General features: G+C 42.3%; 1 protein-coding gene across 1 annotated transcript in view; it reads left to right on the top strand.

Moving 5' to 3' along the window:
* LOC115102618 (phosphatase and actin regulator 3-like) overlaps window positions 1-23751 on the top strand; it is a 56372-nt gene that overhangs the window by 7923 nt on the left and 24698 nt on the right. Inside the window, exons 2-4 of the mRNA XM_029622750.2 lie at window positions 17585-17749; window positions 20855-21019; window positions 22300-22518. Coding sequence (XP_029478610.2) covers window positions 17585-17749; window positions 20855-21019; window positions 22300-22518 — 549 coding nt within the window. The remainder of the gene's footprint in view (window positions 1-17584; window positions 17750-20854; window positions 21020-22299; window positions 22519-23751) is intronic.

Genomic DNA, 23751 nt, shown 5'->3' on the forward strand with positions numbered 1-23751 from the left:
CACAGCCCTGAGTCAATACTTTGTAGAAGCACTTTTGGTGGCGATTACAGCTTTGAGTCATCATGGGTTTGTCTGTATTAGCTTTGAGTCATCATGGGTATGTCTGTATTAGCTTTGAGTCATCATGGGTATGTCTGTATTAGCTTTGAGTCATCATGGGTATGTCTGTATTAGCTTTGAGTCATCATGGGTATGTCTGTATTAGCTTTGAGTCATCATGGGTATGTCTCTATTAGCTTTGAGTCATCATGGGTATGTCTGTATTAGCTTTGCACATCTGGATTTATGGGGATTTTCTCCCATTATTCTTTGTAGATTTTCTCAAGCTCTGTTAAGTTAGATGGGGAACAGCAATCTTCAAGTCATTCGACAGATTTTCAATGGGATTCAAGTCTGGGCTTTGGCTGGGTGTAACGAGTGTGCTGAGAGTCGGGAAGCAAGTTCAGGGAGGGAGTGTTTTAATAAATAAAATAAACATGAAACAAATGCACCGAGATGAAAACAGAGTCAATAACACCTGAGGAAAGAACCAAGGGGAGTGACAGATATAGGGAAGATAATGATGGAGGTGATGGAGTCCAGGTGATTGTCATGAGGCGCAGGTGCGCGAGACAATGGTGACAGGTGTGCGGGATAATCAGCAGCCTCAAGGACTTTCACATTCTTGTTCTTAAGCCATTCCAGCATTGCTTTGGCTATATGCTTGGGGTCATTGTCCTGTTGGAACATAAATCTTCCCCACAGGCTAAGGTTATTAGCACTCTGAAACAGGTTATCATCAAGGATTTCCCTGTATTTGGCTCCATTCATTGTTCCCTCTATCTTTACCAGTCTCCCAGTTCTTGCCTTGTTTTCTCTAGATATATACTTTGCATCCAGATCAAAGAGTTACATTTTTTGCATCATTAGACAACATAATCTTTTGCCTTATGATCTTAAAGTCTTTCACTTTGCAAAGTTCAGATGTGCTGTCATGTGCTTTTTTTTCCAGGAGTGGCTTCTGTCTGGCCGCTCTCCCAAAAATCCCAGATTGGTGAAGTGCTGTAGAGACTGTTGTACTTCTGGCAGGTTCTTCCATCTCAGTCAAGGAACTCTGTTGTTCTGTCAGAGTGGCCATTGGGTTCTTGGACACCTCCCTGACCAAGGTCCTTGTTGCTCAGTTTGGTCGGACGGCCAGCTCTAGGCAGGGTCTGTATAGTTCTATATTTTTACCATTTCCCAATGATGGAGACCACTGCTCTTGGAAACTTTCAACACTGTAGAAATGGTTTTATACCCCCTTCCCCAGATATATGCCTCATTACAATTCTACAGACAGTTCCTTGAACTTAATGGTATAGTTTCTGCCCTGACATACTCTGTCAACTGTAGGACCTTATATAGACAGGTGTGTTTCTTTATAAATCATGTCCAAACAATTGAATTGGCCACAGGTGGACTCCAATCAGAAAGGCTGATTAAAGGAAATTGGGTGCACCTGAGCTCAATTTGAAGTGTCATAATAAATGGCTGTGAATACTTATGTAAATTGGATATTTCCGCATTTAATTTTCAATAAATGTGCAACATTTTCTAAAAACATGTTTTCACTTTGTCATTATGGGGTATTATGTGTAGATGGGTGAGAAAACAGTTATGGTTTGAATTCAGGCTGTAACACAACAACATGTGGAGTAAGTCGAGGCTTAAGAAAACTTTCTGAAGTAACTGTATTTTATACAGTATTAGTGACATGAGGTGATAGGCCTACCACTGTTTTCTGTCAGTATCATTCATACCATCTCACCTCACATGCAACTAGTTCATTTCAGGCTTGATCGAAGGCCTACTTGGGTTTCTGTGTTTGTTCTTGCTCTAGCTGTGAGTCTGTATTTACTATTTGACATGTTTTACTATTTATATCTAATCTGTAAACCACATTTAAACAAATATTCACACCTCAAGTTTCCAGCCCCTCAGTTTAATTTTCTCTCTGACCACCTCCCCACATCTACATTTTTCACTCATTCCTTCTCTCTCTCTCTCTCTGGCTGTCTATCTCACCTGCTGCTTCAGTGTGTCACAGTAACCCTGGTCTTGAAGCCTACCTCTGCACCTAGATCTGCTGGGCGTCCCACACTCTCGCTGCATGCAATGTCAGGGTAATTAACGAGTCCGAAGCAGGATCAACTTGGACTCGGGTAGACATAACATAGTAAATGTAAATCTGTGACACGCCAAATAGTATGATGGGCTATGTTTTGTATGGTACTATGTATTAATTTGTGGATGTCCAGCATCCATTCCGTATGATATGTTACAAATTCCAATTTGTTGTGACCTTAACTAGGTGGCTAATGTTAGCTAGGCTAGGGGTTAGGAGTTAAAGTTAGGGTTAAGGGGTTAAGGTTAGGGGAAGTGTTAGCTAACATTCTAAGTAGTTGCAAAATAACTAAAAAGTAGTAAGTAGTTGCAAAGTTGCTAATGAGCTAAAATGCTACATTTGTCCATAATGACATTTGAACATGCAACCTTTGGGTTGCTAGCCATTCATGTTATACACCTACCCATCCACCCTACTTTAGTTTTTGTCTAAGTAACCTTCTGTCAGATGTATTATTATTTTATTTTACCCCTTTTTCTCCCCAATTGGTAGTTACAGTCTTGTCTCATCACTGCAACTCCCGTACAGTTGGGAGAGGCGAAGATCGAGAGCCGTGCTTCCTCCGAAACACAACCCAACCAAACCGCACTGCTTTTTGACACTGTGCCCACTTAACTTGGAAGCCAGCACCAATGTGGTGGAGGAAACACCGTCACCTGGCGACCGTGTCAGTGTGCACTGCGCAGGAGTGGCTAGTGCGCGATGGGACAAGGACATCCCTGCTGGCCAAACACTCCCCTAACCCGGACGACGCTGGACCAATTGTGCGCCGCCCCATGGGTCTCCCGGTCGCGGCCGGCTGCGACAGAGCCTGGACTCAAACCCAGAATCTCTAGTGGCACAGCTAGCACTGCGATGCCTTAGACCACTGCGCCACTTGGGAGGCCTTACCTTCTGTCTGATGTAACCATAGCGAATGTAACATATCATACTAATCTGAGTGTCCCGGATTTACGTTTACTATGTTATATCATAAGACCAAGCTGGCAGGATATGAGTCATCACTTTGTTAAAATGATCACGGCCACTACAGGGTGGGAGGGAGGCCCTTCTCCGAGCTTCTCTTCCCACCTCATTTAGAAAATGTATAACGATTGTTGGGTCATCAATAATGGACTTTGGGTGAACTAGTCCTTTAAACCCATTTCTATTATGGAACTAGAGCTGTAATTCACAACGCTGTCAGCTCACGACTCATTCATCTCAGCCTGCCAAGATTGGGATGCCAGTTAAGGCCACCTGTTTGTTGCGGCAAGAGCTCTGTTCATTGTCCTCTTGAGCCACTCATGTTCTCCATAGAGGACAACAGAAGCACTTTTAGCTTGAGAATTATCACAGAGGAACTCCTAAGAAATACCACAAAATAAATGCATACAAATATTAGTTTATATATTGTTTATTTATCCAAGTAATCCCATGCAGGTTCAAAAACGGTTATTGAGAGATGTGGGCCACGACTTGTACACTTGATCCATGAACATGCATTTCATCAGTTGGTTGTAAATGTAGCTGCTACTTTCAAAGTGAGTGACTGTGTCTCTTCAGCTCTACACTTGGTAAATGAGAGTGAGTGCACGGGAGCATCTGTACCACCCAGCATCAGTCACACAAGTATTGCCACTACTGTTACACTGTCCCCACTGACACCAACTCGCTATGTTCTTACCATTCAACCTGTACTGTAGCATCACTGCATGTGGTACTGCAATATTGTAAATACAAGAACTGCAAGTGAAGTGAATGGGACAAACTGTTAGTGTATGCCTTGTCGAGCACTGCTCACTGTGGGGTCGCTCTATTTCCCCACGAATGAAAATGGAACACAGCAGCAACAAGACTCATGGTTTTACTTATTCCCTGAGGTAGTCAATGTGTGAACTGTGTGTGTGTGTGGTGTGTATGTGCGTGCATGCATGTGTCTATACGCATACATGTACTTACGAGCATGTGTGTGTGTGTTGATGTGTTGGAGAACGGGCACGCCTGCCTGAGCTTGTGCAACACCGAAAAATCACAGATGGAATCAGACTGAGTGGGAAAGCAGTCAGCAGTCAGCCCTTTGAGACCGTGATGGAACTAGGACCCAAGCAAAGCATAGGCCTCAGTGTTAAGGGAGAAAATAATGGAGCTAAAGACAGGAATTTAGGAGGCCAAGCTACACTAGAGTAGAGCAATAAGAGGAAAGCTCTAGTTTTGGCCCTTGTACAACAGAGGACGAGACAGCCTCTGCCTGTGTGAAAAGCCAGAGAGATACTGTAGTATTGCCCTCCTGGGCCTGCCTGCTATCTGGCCAACATTACAGGGATAGACTGTGTGAATCTGCTGTAAATACACTTGTTGTAAAAGTTACCTGAGCTCTTTTGGATAGTTTCTTTATTCATCAACATCAATCAACAACTTCTCACCTTTTTTGAGGCTACATACCAATACCATGCTCTGGTATCCTTGTATTGTGTTTTCCCTTGTATCCTTTCGTTAGTAATTTTCCAATCAGAAACAAAAACCTTGGTTTGGTGAAAGCCATATGGTGCAATTAAATGCCACTATCCAGCTGGATAGGAGGTTGCTTTCAACTATCCAGTCCTTTCTAATCAAGGGGAGCAAGGAACAGAATCATTGTAGAATAAGGGGCCCCACTCACCCTTTGTTTTGGCTGGTATTACAACCAATCCTAACTCCCGCTTTAGTCAAATGTTCACTTATAGTATCCCATTGAAATTGATACTTTACTTAGTGAAAATTCGACTTAAGTGGAAGTTAGGATTCTCCCCACCATCTATAGTCTGGGTTTCCCACTCTGACGATGTGGCCGATTCTGTCAGAGATAGATGATCAAGGGAGAGGGAATTCCCAGTCCCTTACTCAAATAAACACTGTCTGGGCTGGGAACACAAGGGAATAGAAAGAAGGAGAGAAGGAGGGGGGAGGGGTGGACTGAAAAAGAACAATGAGCCCAAGGCGGACGAGGTAGAAGAGCTAGTCTTCCCAGCCACTCAATGGGTGCCATCATCGAATCATTACCGAGTGAGAGTAGAGGAAGCCCTTTCAGAGTAACTGTTAGCTTGATAAGCACTTACAGTAGAGCAGTATTGAACACAACAATCCTCACAGGCCCTCTCTAGAGATGGTAAATTAAATACATAGCTGTATTAGATGACAGTGACAGAAGGGATTTGGTTGTAAGGGAAATTAATTGATCTATTCATTGTCTCGCCGGACTGTTTTGAGTGTGTGGTAGGATGCATGGCATTTGTGTATGTCTGTGAGAGAGAAGAGAGAGATGTATAACACTATTGTATGGATGGATGGTGGGCATTCTGTATGTTTACATGGCAGCATTGGGGATTTCAGCACCATGGAGAGCAAAACACTCGCATTGCAGTGGAACTCCTAGGCCTGTATTCACAAACCTTATGAGAGAGAGAGAGGTATCAATTACAGTGTTACCTGGGTTACCTCTCTATATGCACACACACAATGGACCATAGCTACTTATTCTTACTGGTTTATTTTCCCGACACACCCAGTTCATGTCTCTGTCCTCTTATGGCAGATATGACACATCTCTCTCTCACCCTCCCTCCCCCAACCCTAATTGTGACCATAAACCTAACCCCTAAGCCTAAAATAGCCCTTCTCCTTATGGGGACCGGCAAAATGGCCCCACTTGTCAGAATTGTCCTTGTTTTACTATCCTTGTGAGGACATCTGGTCCCCACAAGGATAGTAAAACCAAATCACACACACACACAATTGCCATTGACACAGTAATGTACACTTGCTGTCTGTGAAAGCTAACGCTTTACTACTGTCTGCTGTATTCAGTATCCAACTGAATTTGCCATGTGTTTGTGTATTTGTTGAGTCAGCGCATTGGGATCCAGCATCAGAATATTTTTTTTACACATTATTATTCAGGATACATCATTCCCAGACATACTGTAGCCCATAACAAGGTTATTGTACTTGCAATAGTAGTCTGACTTAGTTTATCAATATAATGGTCAACTTATTTCTGAATCTATTCCTTATTCGTGGATATACATGACTGTAAAACCAGTATGAATCAGAGTAAAACCATTCCATGTAGGTATCATTAAATGTAAATGGTAGTGATTTTCCGTGTTCTGTGCGCCTCTCTTTGTCTTTCCTGCCTCACCACAATGAGGCTGTAGTGTAGACTTCCAGTAGTGTGTTGCCTGCAGGGGGCCCAATGGAAGAGAGCCATTCACACTCACTGGTATGTGAACACCACACACACCACACACACCTACACACATGCACATGCACTGCGCACACAGACAAATAGGTTTCAAGGGTCTACACAGAGAATTTTGCAAACTCCTAACGCATGCACATACACTCTCACACTTATGCACACACGTATGCACGCACACACACACACTCATGTTTTATATAAATCTTTCAGGCATTGCCCTAAATCAGCGGAATAACTGCAATATACATGCACACACCTACCTGATCCTGCTAGTCTCTACAACTATCAAGTAGACAGAAACCACCACCATTCACAAGAGAAAGGGGTCCCCAAAATACCTGAAACGACTTTTTCCCGCAATCTAGAGCCAAAGATCTGTATATGTTTCTGCATAGTTATCTAAGCATACCTCTTCACCTGTTCAATTGTAATTTGAACTAATAATGATGCACATTTATTCTTTAGAACTTTTATGCCTTAAGAGTTTAGTACAACTGCCACACTGGTATATAGTATCATAACCCAAGAATTAAAGCAAGTTTAGTATTCTCTAAAGATTAGCAACCTTTCCAGCAGGCATGCCAGCTAAGATAGTCAGACAAGATACTTTAACTTCATTCATAGCCTGAAATGGCTTGATAGCTAGTTATAAGATAGGTTCCAAATCTACCAATCTAGCTAGATAAAGCCAACTTCATAAAATTGCTAGATGGCTAGTATTACATTAATCATTACATTATATTATAATTTATTCATAAAGTAGGAATCAATAGGCTACATAGATTGATCAAATTCAAATTCATTTTAAAACGTACCTCCTGCGTCTCCTGCCCATCACCGGCAGCTAAAATAAAATCCAAAACTGTGTGTGTGTGTGTCACTCTACACTCTCTCTCCCCTCCACTGACGATACTGTCTAGCATATCTTTGCTCCTTGGTGCACCTTGGAAGGAAACACTTACTAGGAAGAATAAGAGAGGGTGGTACCCTTTGTCTGGTGCAGTTAGTGTGCACCCTCTTGCAAATTACCGCTGGAAAAACATGGGCTTAAAACGCTTCAAATGTTTAGTAGTTCATTTAACATCTGACAAATTAAAAAAACAGGGGGAAGATGCCTGTCTAGGTTTTTTATCCCCAATTTCGTGATATCCAATTGGTAGTTGCAGTCTTGTCCCATCGCTGCAATTCCCGTAGCGAAGGTTGAGAGCCATGCGTCCTCCGAAACACGACTCTGCCAAGCCACACTGCTTCTTGACACACTACTCTCTTAACCCGGAAGCCAGCCGCACCAATGTGTCGGAGGAAACACAGTATGCATGTCGATGTGTCAGTGTGCATGTGCCCTGTCCGCCACAGGAGTCGCTAGAGCGTGATGGGACAAGGACATCCCGGCCAGCCAAACCCTCCCCTAACTCGGATGACGCTGGGCCAATTGTTTGTCGCCTCATGGGTCTCCCGGTCTCGGCCGGCTGCGACACAGCCCTGAATCGAACCTGGATCTGTAGTGCCTCAAGCACTGCACCACTCGGGAGGCCGTCTCGGTCTACTCTGATAACTGTTGGAAACCAAAGACCTGTGGGTGCTCTTTTTCTGGCTAAAATGACACGTCTATTCTCAGTGCCTGAGCCTATTATGTGGGTGAAAGGAGTTGGGCAAGAGAGACACTTTTAGCAGGACTGGCTACAGTACATCCCACTGGGGTTATCTGTTGGCTATGGCTTTCAGGGAGATGCTGGATCCCTAGGGTGATTTTGTGTGTGTGTGTGTGTGTGTGTGTGTGTGTGTGTGTGTGTGTGTGTGTGTGTGTGTGTGTGTGTGTGTGTGTGTGTGTGTGTGTGTGCGTGTGTGTGTACATGCGTGTTTGTGTACATGCGTGTTTGTGTACCTGCCTGTTTGTGTACATGCGTGTTTGTGTATGAGCATGTGCCGTGTTTGTGTATACGTGTGTGTGTGTGTAGTGTACTTGCGTGTGTCAAAATCAAAACCAACTTAGCTCTTAACCTAAGCAGCATACAAACCAAGGTACTAACCAAAGGGCCAAAACAGGCCTCTTTGAAAAGTTAAACAAGACTTGATCCTAAGTGTTTTGTAGTGAGGCTGCATGCAGTCTATTTGAGTACTCCCCCACCTGTCCCCAATCTTATCTGAAACATATGGTAGCAAACAAGGCCCTCGGGCACTTCCTATTGGCTGCTCTCCTTGCTGACATTGCTTCTCTCCTTTAAAGCCAGTAGCCTACACATTTGACAATACCACACATAGACTGGTTTCTCAGACTTAGACAGTTTCTCAGACAGTAAATCTACTTTGTATTTGTATTTATTATGGATCCCCATTAGCAGCTGCCAAGGCAGCAGCTACTCTTCCTGGGGTCCAAACACATTAAGGCACTTGCATTACATATAAAACAAAAGATACAATAGTACATCATATAACATTATTACACCACTACATATCTACAATACAAAATGTACAATACCACCATAAAACAATATCACAATGTACATGTGTGTAGAGTGCGTGTGTTTGTACCTTTGTGTGTGTCTCTTCACAATCCCCACTGTTCCATAAGGTGTATTTTTACCTGTTTTTTAAAATCTGATTCTACTGCTTGCATCAGTTACCTGATGTGGAACAGAGTACCATGTAGTCATGGCTGTTCTGAGCCAATTGTAATTTTCCCAAGTCCCTCTTTGTGGCACATGACGACACTACTGAACAGTAGTGGGCCTGTAGGACCTGCCTTGTTGAAAGTGTTGTTAAGAAGGCAGAGCAGCGCTTTATTATGGACAGACTTCTCCCCTCTTAGCTACTGTTGTATCAGTATGTTTTGACCATGACAGTTTACATTCCAGGGTTACTCCAAGCAGTTTAGTCACCTCAACTTTCTCAATTTCCACACTATTCATTACAAGATTTAGTTGTGGTTTAGGGTGTAGTGAATGATTTGTCCCAAATGCAATGTTTTTAGTTTTGGAAACATTTAGGACTAACTTATTCCTTGCCACCCATTCTGAATCTAACTGCATCTCTTTGTTAAGTGTTGCAGTCATTTCAGTCGCTGTAGTAGCTGACATGTATAGTGTTGAGTCATCTGTGTACATAAACACTCTGTCTTGACTCAATGCCAGTGGCATGTCATTAGTAAAGATTGAAAAAAGTAAGGGTCTAAACAGCTACCCTGGGGAATTCCTGATTCTACCTGGATTATGTTGGCAAGGCTTCCATTAAAGAACACCCTCTGTGTTCTGTTAGACAAGTAACTCTTTATCCACAATATTGCAGGGGGTGTAAAGCCATAACACATACGTTTTTCCAGCAGCAGACTGGTCAAAAAAAAGTCAAAAGCCACACTGAAGTCAAACAAAACAGCCCCCACGATATCTGTATCATCAATTTCTCTCAGCCAATCATCAGCCATTTGTGTAAGTGCTGTGCTTGTTGAATGTCCTTCCCTATAAGCATGCTGAAAGTCTGTTGTCAACTTGTTTACTGTAAAATAGCATTGTATCTGGTCAAACCTTTTTTTGCAGAAGTTTTCTAAGGGTTGGTAACAGGCTGATTGGTCGGCTATTTGAGCCAGTAAAGGGGGCTTTACTATTCTTGGGTAGCGGAATGACTTTTGCTTCCCTCCAGGCCTGAGGGCACACACTTTTTAGTAGGCTTAAATTTAAGATGTGCGTAACGGTTGTCTGTGGTGGAAGAAGGTGAGGACCAATGCGCAGCGTGGTAAGTGTTCATATTCTTTAATAGAACTCAGAACACTAAAATACAAAACCAACAAGAGAACGAAATGAAACCGAAACAGTTCTGTCTGGTAACAGATACGAAACAGAAAATAATCACCCACAAATCAAGGGTGAAAACAGGCTGCCTAAATATGGTTCTCAATCAGGGACAACGATTGACGGCTGCCTCTGATTGAGAACCATACCAGGCCAAACACAGAAATACCAACTCATAGAAAAACAAACATAGACAACCCACCCAACTCACGCCCTGACCATACTAAAACAAAGACATAACAAAAGAACTAAGGTCAGAACATGACAATATGGCAAATAGGAGCGGCAATACTGTCCGCTATTATCCTCAGTAATTTTCCATCCAGGTTGTCAGACCCTGGTGGCTTGTCATTGTTGATAGACAACAATAATTTTTTCACCTATTCCACACTCACTTTACGGAATTCAAAAGTACAATGCTTGTCAGAATTTGGTCAGATATAATTGGATGTGTAGTGTCAGTGTTTGTTGCTGGCATGTCATTGCCTAAGTTTGCTAATCTTGCCAACGAATAAATCATTAAAGTACTTGGCAATATCAGTGGGTTTTGTGATGAATTAGTTTTTTTTTTCATTTAAGGTGCTCCAAAGCTTTTTACCATCATTCTTTATATTTTTATTTTATTTTTATTCTATATAGTTTCTTTGCCAATCGGTCGTGCTGCCAGGTTTATTTGCCATACCTTTCTCAACCATAAAATGTTTCAATTCCTCATCAATCTAAGGCAGGGGTGTCAAAGTCAAATGGACGGAGGGCCAAATAAAAAAATCAGCTACAAGACGAGGGCCGGACTGTTCGAATGTTCATTGAAAATTTTTTAAATGACGCATATAGTCTAGTGAACCTAATTGAACCTACTGAAAACCTAACAAATATATTACAATATGATCAGATAAATAAAGCAATATTTTCTTATGGCTCTGTCAGTAATCTTTAATTTTCAACAGACACAAAAGACAAATTTCCTTTATATAAATATCCCCATAACATGAACATTAAATGAAAGAAACCGGTATTCAAGGCACCATCAGTAGACTATATTTTCTATTTTAGCAAAAGTGGGCTAAATTTACTTCAAAGAAAAAACAATAATAGCAATTTTCTATCATCCACTCAACTGAAATATTTTAAAAATATAATTGGATTGAAATACAAAAAAATAAAGTGCAAAAATCTATTAATCAAAAACAACACTTTGTTTAAGGAGAAGTAACATGCAGTGAAAACAAATATTAAATTTTAACTTTTAAACTTGAACTGAGTAAAAACTCTAAATATGTGATTGCACAGTAATGTTCACTTGTTTGAGGTTGAGGGTGATACTTGGTGGTGTCCCATCTTTTCCACAAGTTCATCAATGTTCGGGGTAAGGCTCTGAGCTGAAGAAATCCTCAGAATTGAGTGGAGGTGTTCAGCAGTAAGTCGACTTCTGTGTGATGTTTTGTTCAGGTTCATCAAAGAAAACAGTTGTTCACACAGGTATGTGCTGCCAAACATAGACAACGTTTGAGCAGCCTGGATGCGCAGCTGGGGCATTGTGCCGGGAGGAAAAAACTCAGAGCACCCACTGCCATATTTTGCCCTCAGTGCATCATTGCATTGGAGGTTCAACTCCATTTGGAGGTTTGGTGGTGAGCTTTCCACGTCAACAGCAAATGGGTTAATGAGCAGTTCAACCTGCTTTTTTGTGCTTCAAAGTCAGCAAATCGGCGTCGAAAGTCAGCAAGCATACCTATTTTATCAGCCAACTGTGTGCCAACGCACTGGTAGAGAGCTTCTCTTTCATGGTCTGGCAGCTGGGAAAGTGGCTCAAATTTTCTTTCCGCATCTGCGTCTCCCACAGAGTCAGTTTGGTTTTAAATGCCTTCACTGTACTGTACATATCAGAGATGACACGATCCCGACCCTGCAGCTGCAAGTTTATTGCATTCAGATGACTCGTAATGTCACACAGAAAAGCCATTTCACACAGAAACATTTCGTCTCGGAGTTGTGTTGTGTCTTTCCCTTTGCTGTCCAAGAACAGACAAATCTCCTCACGGAAACATCTTTGAAGCACCTTTCCCTGGCTTAGCCATTTTGTGATAAGGCAAATCACCATGCTCCGTTTCTAACTCCGTCAGAAATGCCTTGAACTGGCGGTGATTCAAACCTTTGGCTCTGATAAAGTTAACTGTGGGATGATGCCCATGCTCCATTTTCAAGACCGCACAACGCTTTTGTATGATACAATGATAAGCTGTCAGCTCACCTGTCGCGTTTTCCTCTTGCATCTTTTCCCGTATCTTCGCCACCAGTCCGCTCCTGTGTCCAATCGCAGGTGCTCCGTCGGTTGTCAAACCCACGAGTTTTCCCAAGGCAGCTCCATCTCATTTACACATCTTGACACCTCTTCATACAAATCATGCCCGTGGAATTAGGACGTAAAAAAACTCCTCTGTCACGCTTAGGTTGGAGTCCACTCATATGAAAATTGACAACTGGGCAATGTCAGAAATGTCGGTGCTCTCATCCACAGCCAAGGAATATGCAAAAAATCTTTTCCCTTTTTCACAAGCTGCTCTTTTAGATTGATGGACAACTGGTCTACTCTCTCGGCAATGGTGTTTCTGCTCAGACTCACATTTAAAAAGAGTTGCCTTTTTCTGGGCAAACTTTAATCATGCAGTTTTGATGAAATCAAACTTTAATCATGCAGTTTTTGAAAATCCCTCTCCGTAAATGGTCCGGGTTGTTTTATCTCTTCTGCCAAAATAAAACTGGCCTTGACAGCCCTGGCCTTGTGATTTGGCTTTTGAACAGAGCCTGTCGAGATTTTGAGGCCTTTTTAATTCTCCTCTGCCTTTTGTAGCCTTTGTTCCATGTCCATATTCTTGTTTTTGTCCTGTTTCGTTTCATAATGTCGTCTCAGATTATACTTTTCAGTACCGACACTTTCTCTACACAGAAGACACACAGGTTTTCACTTGAACACATACTCCGTCCCACCTTGTTTGAAACCCCTGGTTCTCAGTATCCACCTTCCGTTTGCCATTTTTTGATGGTGGGAAATGTAGTATTGGTGCGTGTAAAAGATCTGCGGGCTGCCGGCTTGCTGCGGGCCGGTTCTAATAATAAATCAAGATCATCCCAGGGGCCGTAAAAAACCTTCTTGCGGGCCGGATGTGGCCCGCGGGCCTTGACTCTGACATATGTGATCTAAGGGGACATCACTTGCACAGTCTTCACATTTTGCTGCCTTAAAATAACATCTTAAATGGGATTCAATTAGATTTTTTCACTATCTATCTCGACAACCTACTCCACATTTTCAAAGTGAAAGACAAATTATAGAACATTTTCCAAATGACTTAGAAATACAAAATGAGGATGTATTGATTGCATATGTCTTCACACCCCAGAATTCATCCTTGGTGGAAGCAATTTTGACAAAAAAAACAATGGACATATGTTGCCCTGAGAGTTGTGCGAAGTTGGTAGAATATTATTCAAAACAATTCACAGCTCTAATGGCTGCCAAAGGTGTTTCCACCAAGTATTAACTCTGGGGTGTGAAGACATCAAGACATTCTCTTTTTCTTCTTCTAATTCATCTGGAAAATGTTCTATGGCTTTCTTTCACTCTGGAAAAAAAAAGTAGGTTGTGTAGAACTGTAGGAAAAAATAATTTAAGCCCTTTTTAGATTAAATGTTTAGGCAGCAAAATATGAAGACTGTGCAAGGGGTGTGTAGACTTTCACTAGGCACTGTATATATATATAAATATATATATATATATATATATATATATATATATAAAAAAAATAGCAGCCCAAATATGGTCTTGGTCAACCCTATTTGGCCTGTTAGTGGAATTATCAGATCATTCAGATTTTTGGCATCTGAAAAAGATGCAATTATACAATGTTATCATTCAAGGCAGTACTATGCAATAACTGAGATATAAGGGACCAGTTGCTAGCATGGACTCTTCATAAAGACTGGGTCACTCTGAACTCTGCACCTCCCTTTGTGTAATGGTGGTGCAGGTGCTCGCTAGTCTCTCTCAGATCAGGGGTCTTAAATCAATGTGTGGCTGCTCACTAGGAAGCATAGACACAAGCATCCTCTCACTCTCTTCTGGTAGTTAGCTGTGTGCTCAGACTGTGACAGGCCCGTAGGCCATGGCCAGATGGCAGCACAGTTGCAATGCCAGGGGGGTAAGTGAGGAGGTTAGCTGGCATGGCATAGCAAGGCAGTGGGTAAGGAAGTGGCCTGTTGAAGGGCACATTGTTAGTCCTCCGAGTGAAGAGGGTGAGGGGGGTGGGAGGAATGGATTTGAACAGAGCTGACCTGAGAAGACCCTGAATTCCAAATCAACCCCTAGCCCCTACCCCCTATACACTTGGATAGATATGAGACGATTGGATAGGTGAAAGCGATATGGCAACAAGTCCACCTGGCCTATCAGAGGGCATGATGGAGCAATTGACATGTAAATATCTAGACAAAGCCATATCCTGAGCTTTGAATTGATTTCTGAAGGTTGGTGGATCCATTCGTTTTCACTATGTAGGATTTGAGACATGTCACTCTACAAGCCATGTGTACTGTATATGGTGTGTGTGACCTCCATCAACTGTGATATTGCACCATGAAGTGTCCTTCAACAATGCCCTTGAAACACGCTCAAAAGGCATATGTTTGGCCTACTTATGTCATTGCACCTATGAACAGCCCACCTTTCAACTCTACCTTAGGACAACAGCCTTTTAGTTACAATCGTGTCTGTCATGCATTCTGTCAGTCATGCATTCTGTCAGTCATGCATTCTGTCTGTCATGCATTCTGTCTGTCATGCATTCTGTCAGTCATGCATTCTGTCAGTCAGTCATGCATTCTGTCAGTCATGCACTCTGTCAGTCATGCATTCTGTCAGTCATGCATTCTGTCAGTCATGCATTCTGTCAGTCATGCATTCAGTCAGTCATGTTTTATGACAGTTTACTTTTGTCATTAGAGAGACAGCTGGAAATGAATTGCAATTATTTGTTAGAGCTGGCAGTATCTCACTCAGTGTAACGTATTACTGAGATATGTCAGGGAAAGGCAAGCTAAGTAGCACCAAATACAGAGCAGGGTCGTGTTCATTAACGCACACAACATAACACATTTTTATTAATGATCTGCATTGGAAAACCAGCATTTATTATTGGACAAGTCTAACTAGTCCCTCCTTGTTTCAATCTGTTTTCTTCCGTTTGGTAGGAACATGACCTTGGTCTTTAAGTGTGTGAACAGTGAGGGAGTTCATCTTGGCCAGTCAGCAGGGCACAATTGTTGTGACTATAATCACACAATTTGAAGAACTCTTAGTTACCACAGCTTCCACACTATAACATGGTATGCATTACAACATATTAAGATGCAAACGAAGTTGTATGTTTTTTTCCATTGTTTTATTGTGACCGTACAACAGTAACCTCACAACACTGTCAATCATGCTTGAAAATATACATTTTGCTCTATATCTGAGCGTCACACATATCTCTGTTGATTGTGCACTTTGCCGTGATTCAAAGAGACACTGGAGTCACAGGAAAACAGAGTGTATTGACATCGGATGTGCAGCAGTGATACCACATATTATTTTAGGAGGGTTAGATGTAGCTCAAATCTTTTTCATGTTGAATTTTGAATCTGTCCTGTCATATGTACATGAGTGGCAAACCATAATGGCAGTTAAAATCACATTTGCTTTGTTCTCCTTACTTTCACAGTAAAATACTAGCTGTGGAGCTATACAAAAGCAGGTTTTCTCTGTGAAAATATTCCGGTTTTGAATTCACTGACAGCATGGTTAAACGGGGTGGGGTCCCCCTTGACATGCAGTACCACTGTAGTTCTGAGTTTAGTACACTACGATTCTTTATTGAATCCACATTATTATTAAGTAACATTGCAATGAATATGGATTTCTGCTATATTCTTCACATTTAAAACATCCTTCTTAGAGTTTATAGGAGGCTAGCACGTGTGAAAACTAGAATACTTGTATGCAGAGTCTACTATGAAAATCATTGGACTCTCATGAACACTTCTTATGCTACAATCATAAAAAAAAAAAAAAATCCCCACACACAATGTATTTAGCCTAAATGTGATAGGTTGGGTAAGTCTTCCAGACCTTTAGCACTTGTAGGCAACAGCTGGAAGACTAATACATAATGTGGACTATGTACATAACTGCAAAGAAATGGGGTGCTGCCTAAACCCGATACATGGATTTAATTCATCCAAATGCACATTAGCATATTAATTGAAATTGTATTGTTCACCACATGTGGTACAGCCCATTCATGATGGAGATTTTGCACACTTTTTTAATATATCCCCATCTGGTGAAGAAACAAATTCTGAGCTTTCTCCAAATTCAATGTTATCTGTTACTCCATTTTTTAAACAGGTTTCCCTCTATGGAAAATGTAGAAATACTTGATATACATTATGAATTACTGGGCTCTGATTGGCTACTGGAGATTCTCCTTCCGTATGGCAACAGCCTAGAATCCCCCCTCAACTCTCCTCTCCTCCCTCCCACCTAGCCCCCCCCCCCTTTTCTACTCACTGACCTCCTCCATGCTGCTTACCTCCTTCCCTGCATGCAGTTGGGCTGCTCTGCCTCCAAGGAGGCTCCTCTCCACCGACTGACTGCAGCATCTGGATGTTGTCGCCATGGCAACAGCAATGCCCCCCCCTCCTCCTTCCTACCTCCTCCCCCTTCTCTAATCTCGCTGTGCTCGCTGCCGCGCGTCTTCAGGCTTGACCTGGATTCCGTTGTGTGCTGGTTGACAGTTAGTCGGCCAGACGTGCGTGCAGGTCAACTGACTCGTTTCTCCATTATTTGGGGTCAAACTCCAGAGCCCGCTTCTCCCCCACATCCCATCCCATCCCATGCATTTGTAGAGAGAGAGAGAGAGAGAACGAGGCATGTTGCACACGGCATCCGGGCTCTGTCCACCCTCCCTCTCCTCCACTGTACTCCAACAACACTCAGTTCCTCAGTGAAGTGAGGTTTTCCCGTCCTTTTCCCCCTGTTTTGTTGAAAGCCTCTGTAGCCTGTACTGACTACAGAAACCAAAATGTCTGCCTCCTGCCTGTTCCTGTTGTCATGGGTTTAGTCACACTAATGTTTATCGCTTGGATTCTTTCTGGTCTATTTATTGTACATTTCCTATGTATGGACCCTGTTTCTTTGCAATTGAATATGAACACAACACATCAGTAAGACTATGTGTACATCAGTGCAGCTGTTGTGTGGGCCTGTGGCCTTGTGGCCAGAAGTAGGTTTCATCTGCATAATGAAAAGGGTGAACATTGACACATGACATGATTTGCATAATTGACTGCTAACTAATATCCATCCTCCGTGTCTGCTACACACCTCTCTGGTTGCAGTGGAGGTGATGGACCATCAGAGGGTGCTGCATACTGGCTGCCTGGTGTCGGGGGTCCACACCCCGCCCATCCGCCGCAACAGCAAGCTGGCCAGCCTGGGGCGCATCTTCAAACCCTGGAAGTGGAGGAAAAAGAAAAACGAGAAGCTGAAGCAGAGCTCCACAGGTGCGCGCGCGCGCCGCGTGCGTGCGTGCGTGTGTGTGTGTGTGAGAGAGAGAGATGGAAACTACACAAACATGCACACATGCAGGCGTAGTAGATTAGGAGTAAAGGGACTTGAGTAATTCCCCAAATATTTAAAATGGCTTCCTCTATCTCAACTTACCATGACCCCAAATAGGACTCTCCATTTCTGTCAGATCAGGGGTCATGAAAGAAAGGACACAAAAAAGGAAGCCATTTCAGAATAGGGTCGTTCCATTTGAAATGAATCACTTTTTGACCGCACCCATATTGCATACCCCACCATACCACGAGACATCCATGTCTCCATCAATGAAGAATATTAACGGTTTGATATCATTTAAAAGCTTACTACAATCAGGTTAGTCAAACTATTTGATCATTTATTTTTTAACCTTTAACATGAATCTTCTTAGCGTGTAAGCTCTGATGGATTTAATTTTCACATATGCTGTAGCTTAGACCCTCATTTTCATCATCTGAGGTGTTTGTGTTGTGCACGTCATCGGTTGAGACAGCTGCATACCCTTGAATACAGGGTGCGTGTCACTTCAATCACTCCTTGGCCACTACAGTTTAGCTGGTACACCATTGACATTTCAAACTACCACAAGATGTCTGCTGGTCTATCCCCCGCCCGAATGTCAACTTAAATGCAAATGTATATTCTATTATCTATATTTCTATGATTTCAATAGTTTTCCTATGGAAGATCGATAGTATAATTTAAAACAAATGATATTCCCATTCAAGTTAACATTCTCTGATTCTCTATTCAAGAGTATAATAAGTCTCAACCGATTGCAGGCGCAACACAAACACCACAGGTGATGCAAATTAGGGTCTAAACTACAACGTATGCACGAACAAAAATGGGTGGGTGTATAGCACGAACGTCAAGCTTGAATCTCATCACATATAACTTTAGTATTTTAGCTACCACTTCCCTAACCTTAACCCTTTAAGCTAACCGTAACCCTTTTAGCTAACCCTAACCCTTAAACTTAACCCTAGCCCCTAGTCTAGCTAGCTAACGTTAGCCACCTCGCTAGAATTCGTAACAAATCATGCATTTTGCAAATTCGTAACACAGTGTACATGTTTTGCTAATTCGTAACATATAATACAAATTGTAATTCATCACATATCATATGAAATGGGTGGTGGCCATACACAATTTTTTAAATTTTTTATCCTTTATTTAACTAGGCAAGTCAGTTAAAAACAAATTCTTATTTACAATGATGCCCTCCCGGGGAACAGTGGGTCAACTGTTCAGGAGCAGAACATATATTCTTTACCTTGTCAGCTCAGGGATTTGATCCAGCAACCTTTTGGTTACTGGCCCAACACTCTAACCACTAGGCTACCTAACATATTATCCTAATTGGAGTGTAAATTGATTTCCCCCCTCATCAATCTACACACAATACCCCATAATGACAAAGCGAACACAGCTTTATAGAAATGTTAGCAAATTTATAAAAACTCAAATATTACATTTACATAAGTATTCAGACCCTTTACTCAGTACTTTGTTGAAGCGCCTTTGGCAGCGATTACAGCATCGAGTCTTCATGGGTATGATGCTACACGCTTGGCACACCTGTATTTGGGGAGTTTCTCCCGTTGTTCTCTGCAGATCCTCTCAAGCTCTGTCGGGTTGGATGGGGAGCATTGCTGCACAGCTATTTTCAGGTCTTTCCAGAGATGTTTAATCGGGTTCAAGTCTGGGCTGTGGCCGGGCCTCTCAAGGACATTCAGAGACTTGTCCCGAAGCCACTCCTGCGTTGTCTTGGCTGTGTGATTAGGGTCGTTGTCCTGTTGGAAGGTGAACCTTTACCCCAGTCTGAGGTCCTGAGCGCTCTGGAGCAGGTTTTCATCAAGGATCTCTCTGTACTTTGCTCCATTCATCTTGGCCTAAATCCTGACTAGTCTCCCAGTCCCTGCCTCTGAAAACGTCCCCACAGCATGATGCTGCCACCACCATGCTTCACTGTAGGGATGGTGCCAGGTTTCCTCTAGACATGACATTTGGTATTCAGGCCAAAGAGTTCAATCTTGGTTTCATTAGAGCAGATAATCTTGTTTCTCCTGGTCTGAGACTCCTTAAGATGACTTTTGGCAAACTCCAAGAGGGCTGTTATGTGCCTTTTACTGAGGAGTAGCCTCTGTCTGGCCACTCTACCATAAAGGCCTGATAGGTGGAGTGCTGCAGAGATGGTTGTCCTTCTGGAATGTTCTCCCATCACAGAGGAACTCTGGAGCTGTCAGAGTGACTATAAGGTTCTTGGTGACCTCCCTGACCAAGGCCCTTCTCCCCTAATTGTTCAGTTTGGCCGGGCGGTCCAGCTTTAGGAAGAGTCTTGGTGGTTCCAAGCTTCTTCCATTTAAGAATTATGGAGGCCACTTTGTTCTTGGGGACCTTAAATGCTGCAGAAATGTTTTGGAACCCTTCCCCAGATCTGTGCCTTGACACAATCCTGCTCTACAGACAATTCCTTCAACCTCATGGCTTGGTTTTTTCTTTGACGTGCACTGTCAACTGTGTGACCTTATATAGACAGGTGTGTGCCTTTCCAAATCATGTCAAATCAATTGAATTTACCACAGGTGCACTCCAATCAAGTTGTAGAAACATCTCAAGGATGGCCAATGGAAACAGGATGCACCTGAGGTCAATTTCGAGTCTCATAGCATAGGGTCTGAATATTTATGTACATAAGGTATTTCTGTTTTTTATTTTGTAATACATTTGCAAAAATTTCTAAAAAAACAATTTTGTTTTGTCATTATGGGGTATTGTGTGAGATTGCTGAGTTTTTATTTTATTTTCATTCCCTTTTTGAGTAAGGCTGTAACTTAACAAAATTTGGAAAAAGTCAAGGTGTCTGAATACTTTCAGAAGGCACTGTATGTATGGAACGTTTTGTTTAAATCTAAAGGGGTGTGGTCAAAAAGTGATTGAAATCAAACCCAATATGAAAATAATGTAATGTAGTCATGCTATGGAGACCATGAGCGTGAAATAGAAGGTACAACTTGTAGAATACTGCAGACTAAGCCTTGTATGTTGTCTCCCTGCAGATGTGGCATTGTCCAGTGGGTGCATCTCTCCCGAGCCCGGCTCCCCCTTGCAGGGCTCCTCAGACGGGACAGGCATGTTGGGGAGTTTTGGGGGGTCTCTCAGCGCCACTCTCACGGTCAGCAGTGTGGAGTACCTGGGCCCAGAGGAGGAACTCCCCCCGCCAGGTAGGACAGCCCAACAACCCTACAAAGAAAACTAAGTGTAACGGTTTTCTAATGGAGAAGGAGAGTCGGACCAAACTGCAGCGTGTAGATTTCGATCCATGTTTAATAAAACAACGTAACACGAATCAAAATATAAACTCAACAAAACAATAAACGTAATGAAAACCGAAACAGCCTAAACTGGTGCAAACTAACACAGACTCAGGACATCAAGACACTAAGGACAATCACCCACAATACAACCAAAGAATATGGCTGCCTAAATATGGTTCCCAATCAGAGACAACGGTAAACACCTGCCTCTGATTGAGAACCACTTCAGACAGCCATAGACTCTCCTAGAACACCCCACTAAGCTACAATCCCACTATACATACACACCAAAATCCCAAGACAAAACACACCACAATACAAAAACTCTATGCCACACCCTGGCCTGACCCAATACATGAAGAAAACACAAAATACTTAGACCAGGGCGTGACACTAAGACCCAATCCTAAATCCTATGGGTTATTATGCACTTATGGAGATCTGAGAGGATTTGATTGGTATATATGATGAATCTTCCACCTCCTAGCCTGTCATAAGGCAAGGTGGAGCTACAGTCCTCAGTATTTTCACAGCGAAGCATTTTTTATTTATTTGGGCTATAAACTCCAGCATTCTGGATTCTAAATCAAATTATGAATATGAGCTGAATGTACTGAATATGTACTGAATGCCTTTTATGTTTTGTACTCCTTTAGAAGAAGATGAATTTTTGACACAGGATAGGATAGCCGTGAAGTCTACCATCAACCGTATTGCTTTAGCCAGTGACACATTTCAGAGTAATCAAACTTACAGAGGGCCATGGAATTCGACTGAATCCTTCGTGTGTATCTTTGATAATAGTTTATAGGCATGTCAAAGGGACTATATAGACTTTCAAAATATATCTTCAAACCACTATTTTATTTTTTCTTTATAATTGTGAACAATTATTAATAAACTTTTGACAGTATTTACAATAGGAAAAACTCAAGATACATGATCTATGATATGGAGAGATCACCATTTTATTATTCATGTTCTTATACTGTACAAATTATTCAAAGTAGGTTATGTTTAGCCACATGATACTCACAAGAGCCACTAGGGGGCAACAGAGATCATGTATAAACAACAAGAATGCTACTTATAATAGCATGGTTCATTCACTGACAACAACTATCTCACTGTAAATGGTGGCACCTGATTAAACTTTGATTTAACTCAATTAAACAAATGTCTTTCAGCGGCTGCGCCTCCAGAGGATTGTGAGCCAGAGGAGGAGAGCAGTCAGAAAACAGAAGAGGAGGGAGAAGAGGAGGTGCAGCCTAGTGCCGATGCCTCCGACGAGGTCCAGGAGGGCATAGAGGAGACGGAGGAGAGATTAGAAGAGGAAATACCTCGAGGAACCACGCCACCTCCAGTAGCGGCCAAACCGGTGATGCCACAGCTGAGCAGTGGCGAGGGTGAGTAGACGAGTGTAGTGTATCAGGGTAGGGGTCAATTCCAATCGAGCTCATTACGATTCCAATTTTTCCTAATTGAAAAGCATTGAGAAAAATTGGAATTGATTGAAATGGAATTAAACCCGGTTGGAGTATATAATTAGGAAGGGACCATCATGCCAAAACACATCGGCCTGCAAATACATACACATGTACTGCACTGCACACTCAGACAAGGATAGTGTGAACCCCATATGTACAAGCACATAAACACCCCAAAAACATGTGACGGCCGACCAGGATTCAATCTCACATTACCAATGACACAAAACTACAAAAGCTATAGCATGCTTCCTTCCTACCATTACCGTACCAATAGTTTTGTTTGGCTGAGGGTAATACTACTCTGTCATGGCATGATGGGTACTACTAGCACACACAGCTAACTAGCTGACATCTGCTACCTATACTGTACACAACACACCAAAGGATCACACATCTGTGCATGAAGAGGATGGACCACCCATACCACGAGAGTACGTTTTTAAAATTCACATTGAGCATGTGATTATGGTGGATAGTCAGATTAATATAGTAGTTCAATTAAAGTGTTTACATGCTTTGCAAGGAGGCCGATTTCCCTAATAATCCTGTTTACATGGATACATCTGAAACCGTGCTTTTACACCTGCATTGTTTGCTGTTTGGGGTTTTAGGCTGGGTTTCTGTACAGCACTTTGAGATATCAGCTGATGTACGAAGGGCTATATAAATACATTTGATTTGATTTGATTTTGATTTGAATCAGGCTACTTGATGGCACTCTGATAAATGCAAAAAACATCGCCAATCAAAACAAACGTTCTACAACATGGACCATGTTATTTCTGGGAAGCCTGTTTGATTCTGAAAACGACTTCTAAGACCCATACATTCAGTTGTTCCGAACTCGGCTCGCTCGGCTGGTGCTGGCACATGCAAAGACCAAATACACAGCTGGAACGCCCATTAAAGTGTTTGCATGTCCTACAAAGATGAACGATTGCTCAGAAAACCAGGTGTTTTAATCGGCGTATGCTTACTTCGGTTTTTTGACTTTACACCGATTAAGATAAGCCGAGTAAAGGTGTTTACATGACAATTGCATAATCTGCCTACTGCCATAAACAGTTTAACATGGAATTATTCCTGTACATGTAGACGTACCCATTGTGGACCACTCAAATCGTTTTGAGACACTGTGCTGTCATAGAC

This window comes from Oncorhynchus nerka, linkage group LG20, assembly GCF_034236695.1.
Source record: "Oncorhynchus nerka isolate Pitt River linkage group LG20, Oner_Uvic_2.0, whole genome shotgun sequence".
NCBI classification, from domain to species: Eukaryota; Metazoa; Chordata; class Actinopteri; order Salmoniformes; family Salmonidae; genus Oncorhynchus; species Oncorhynchus nerka.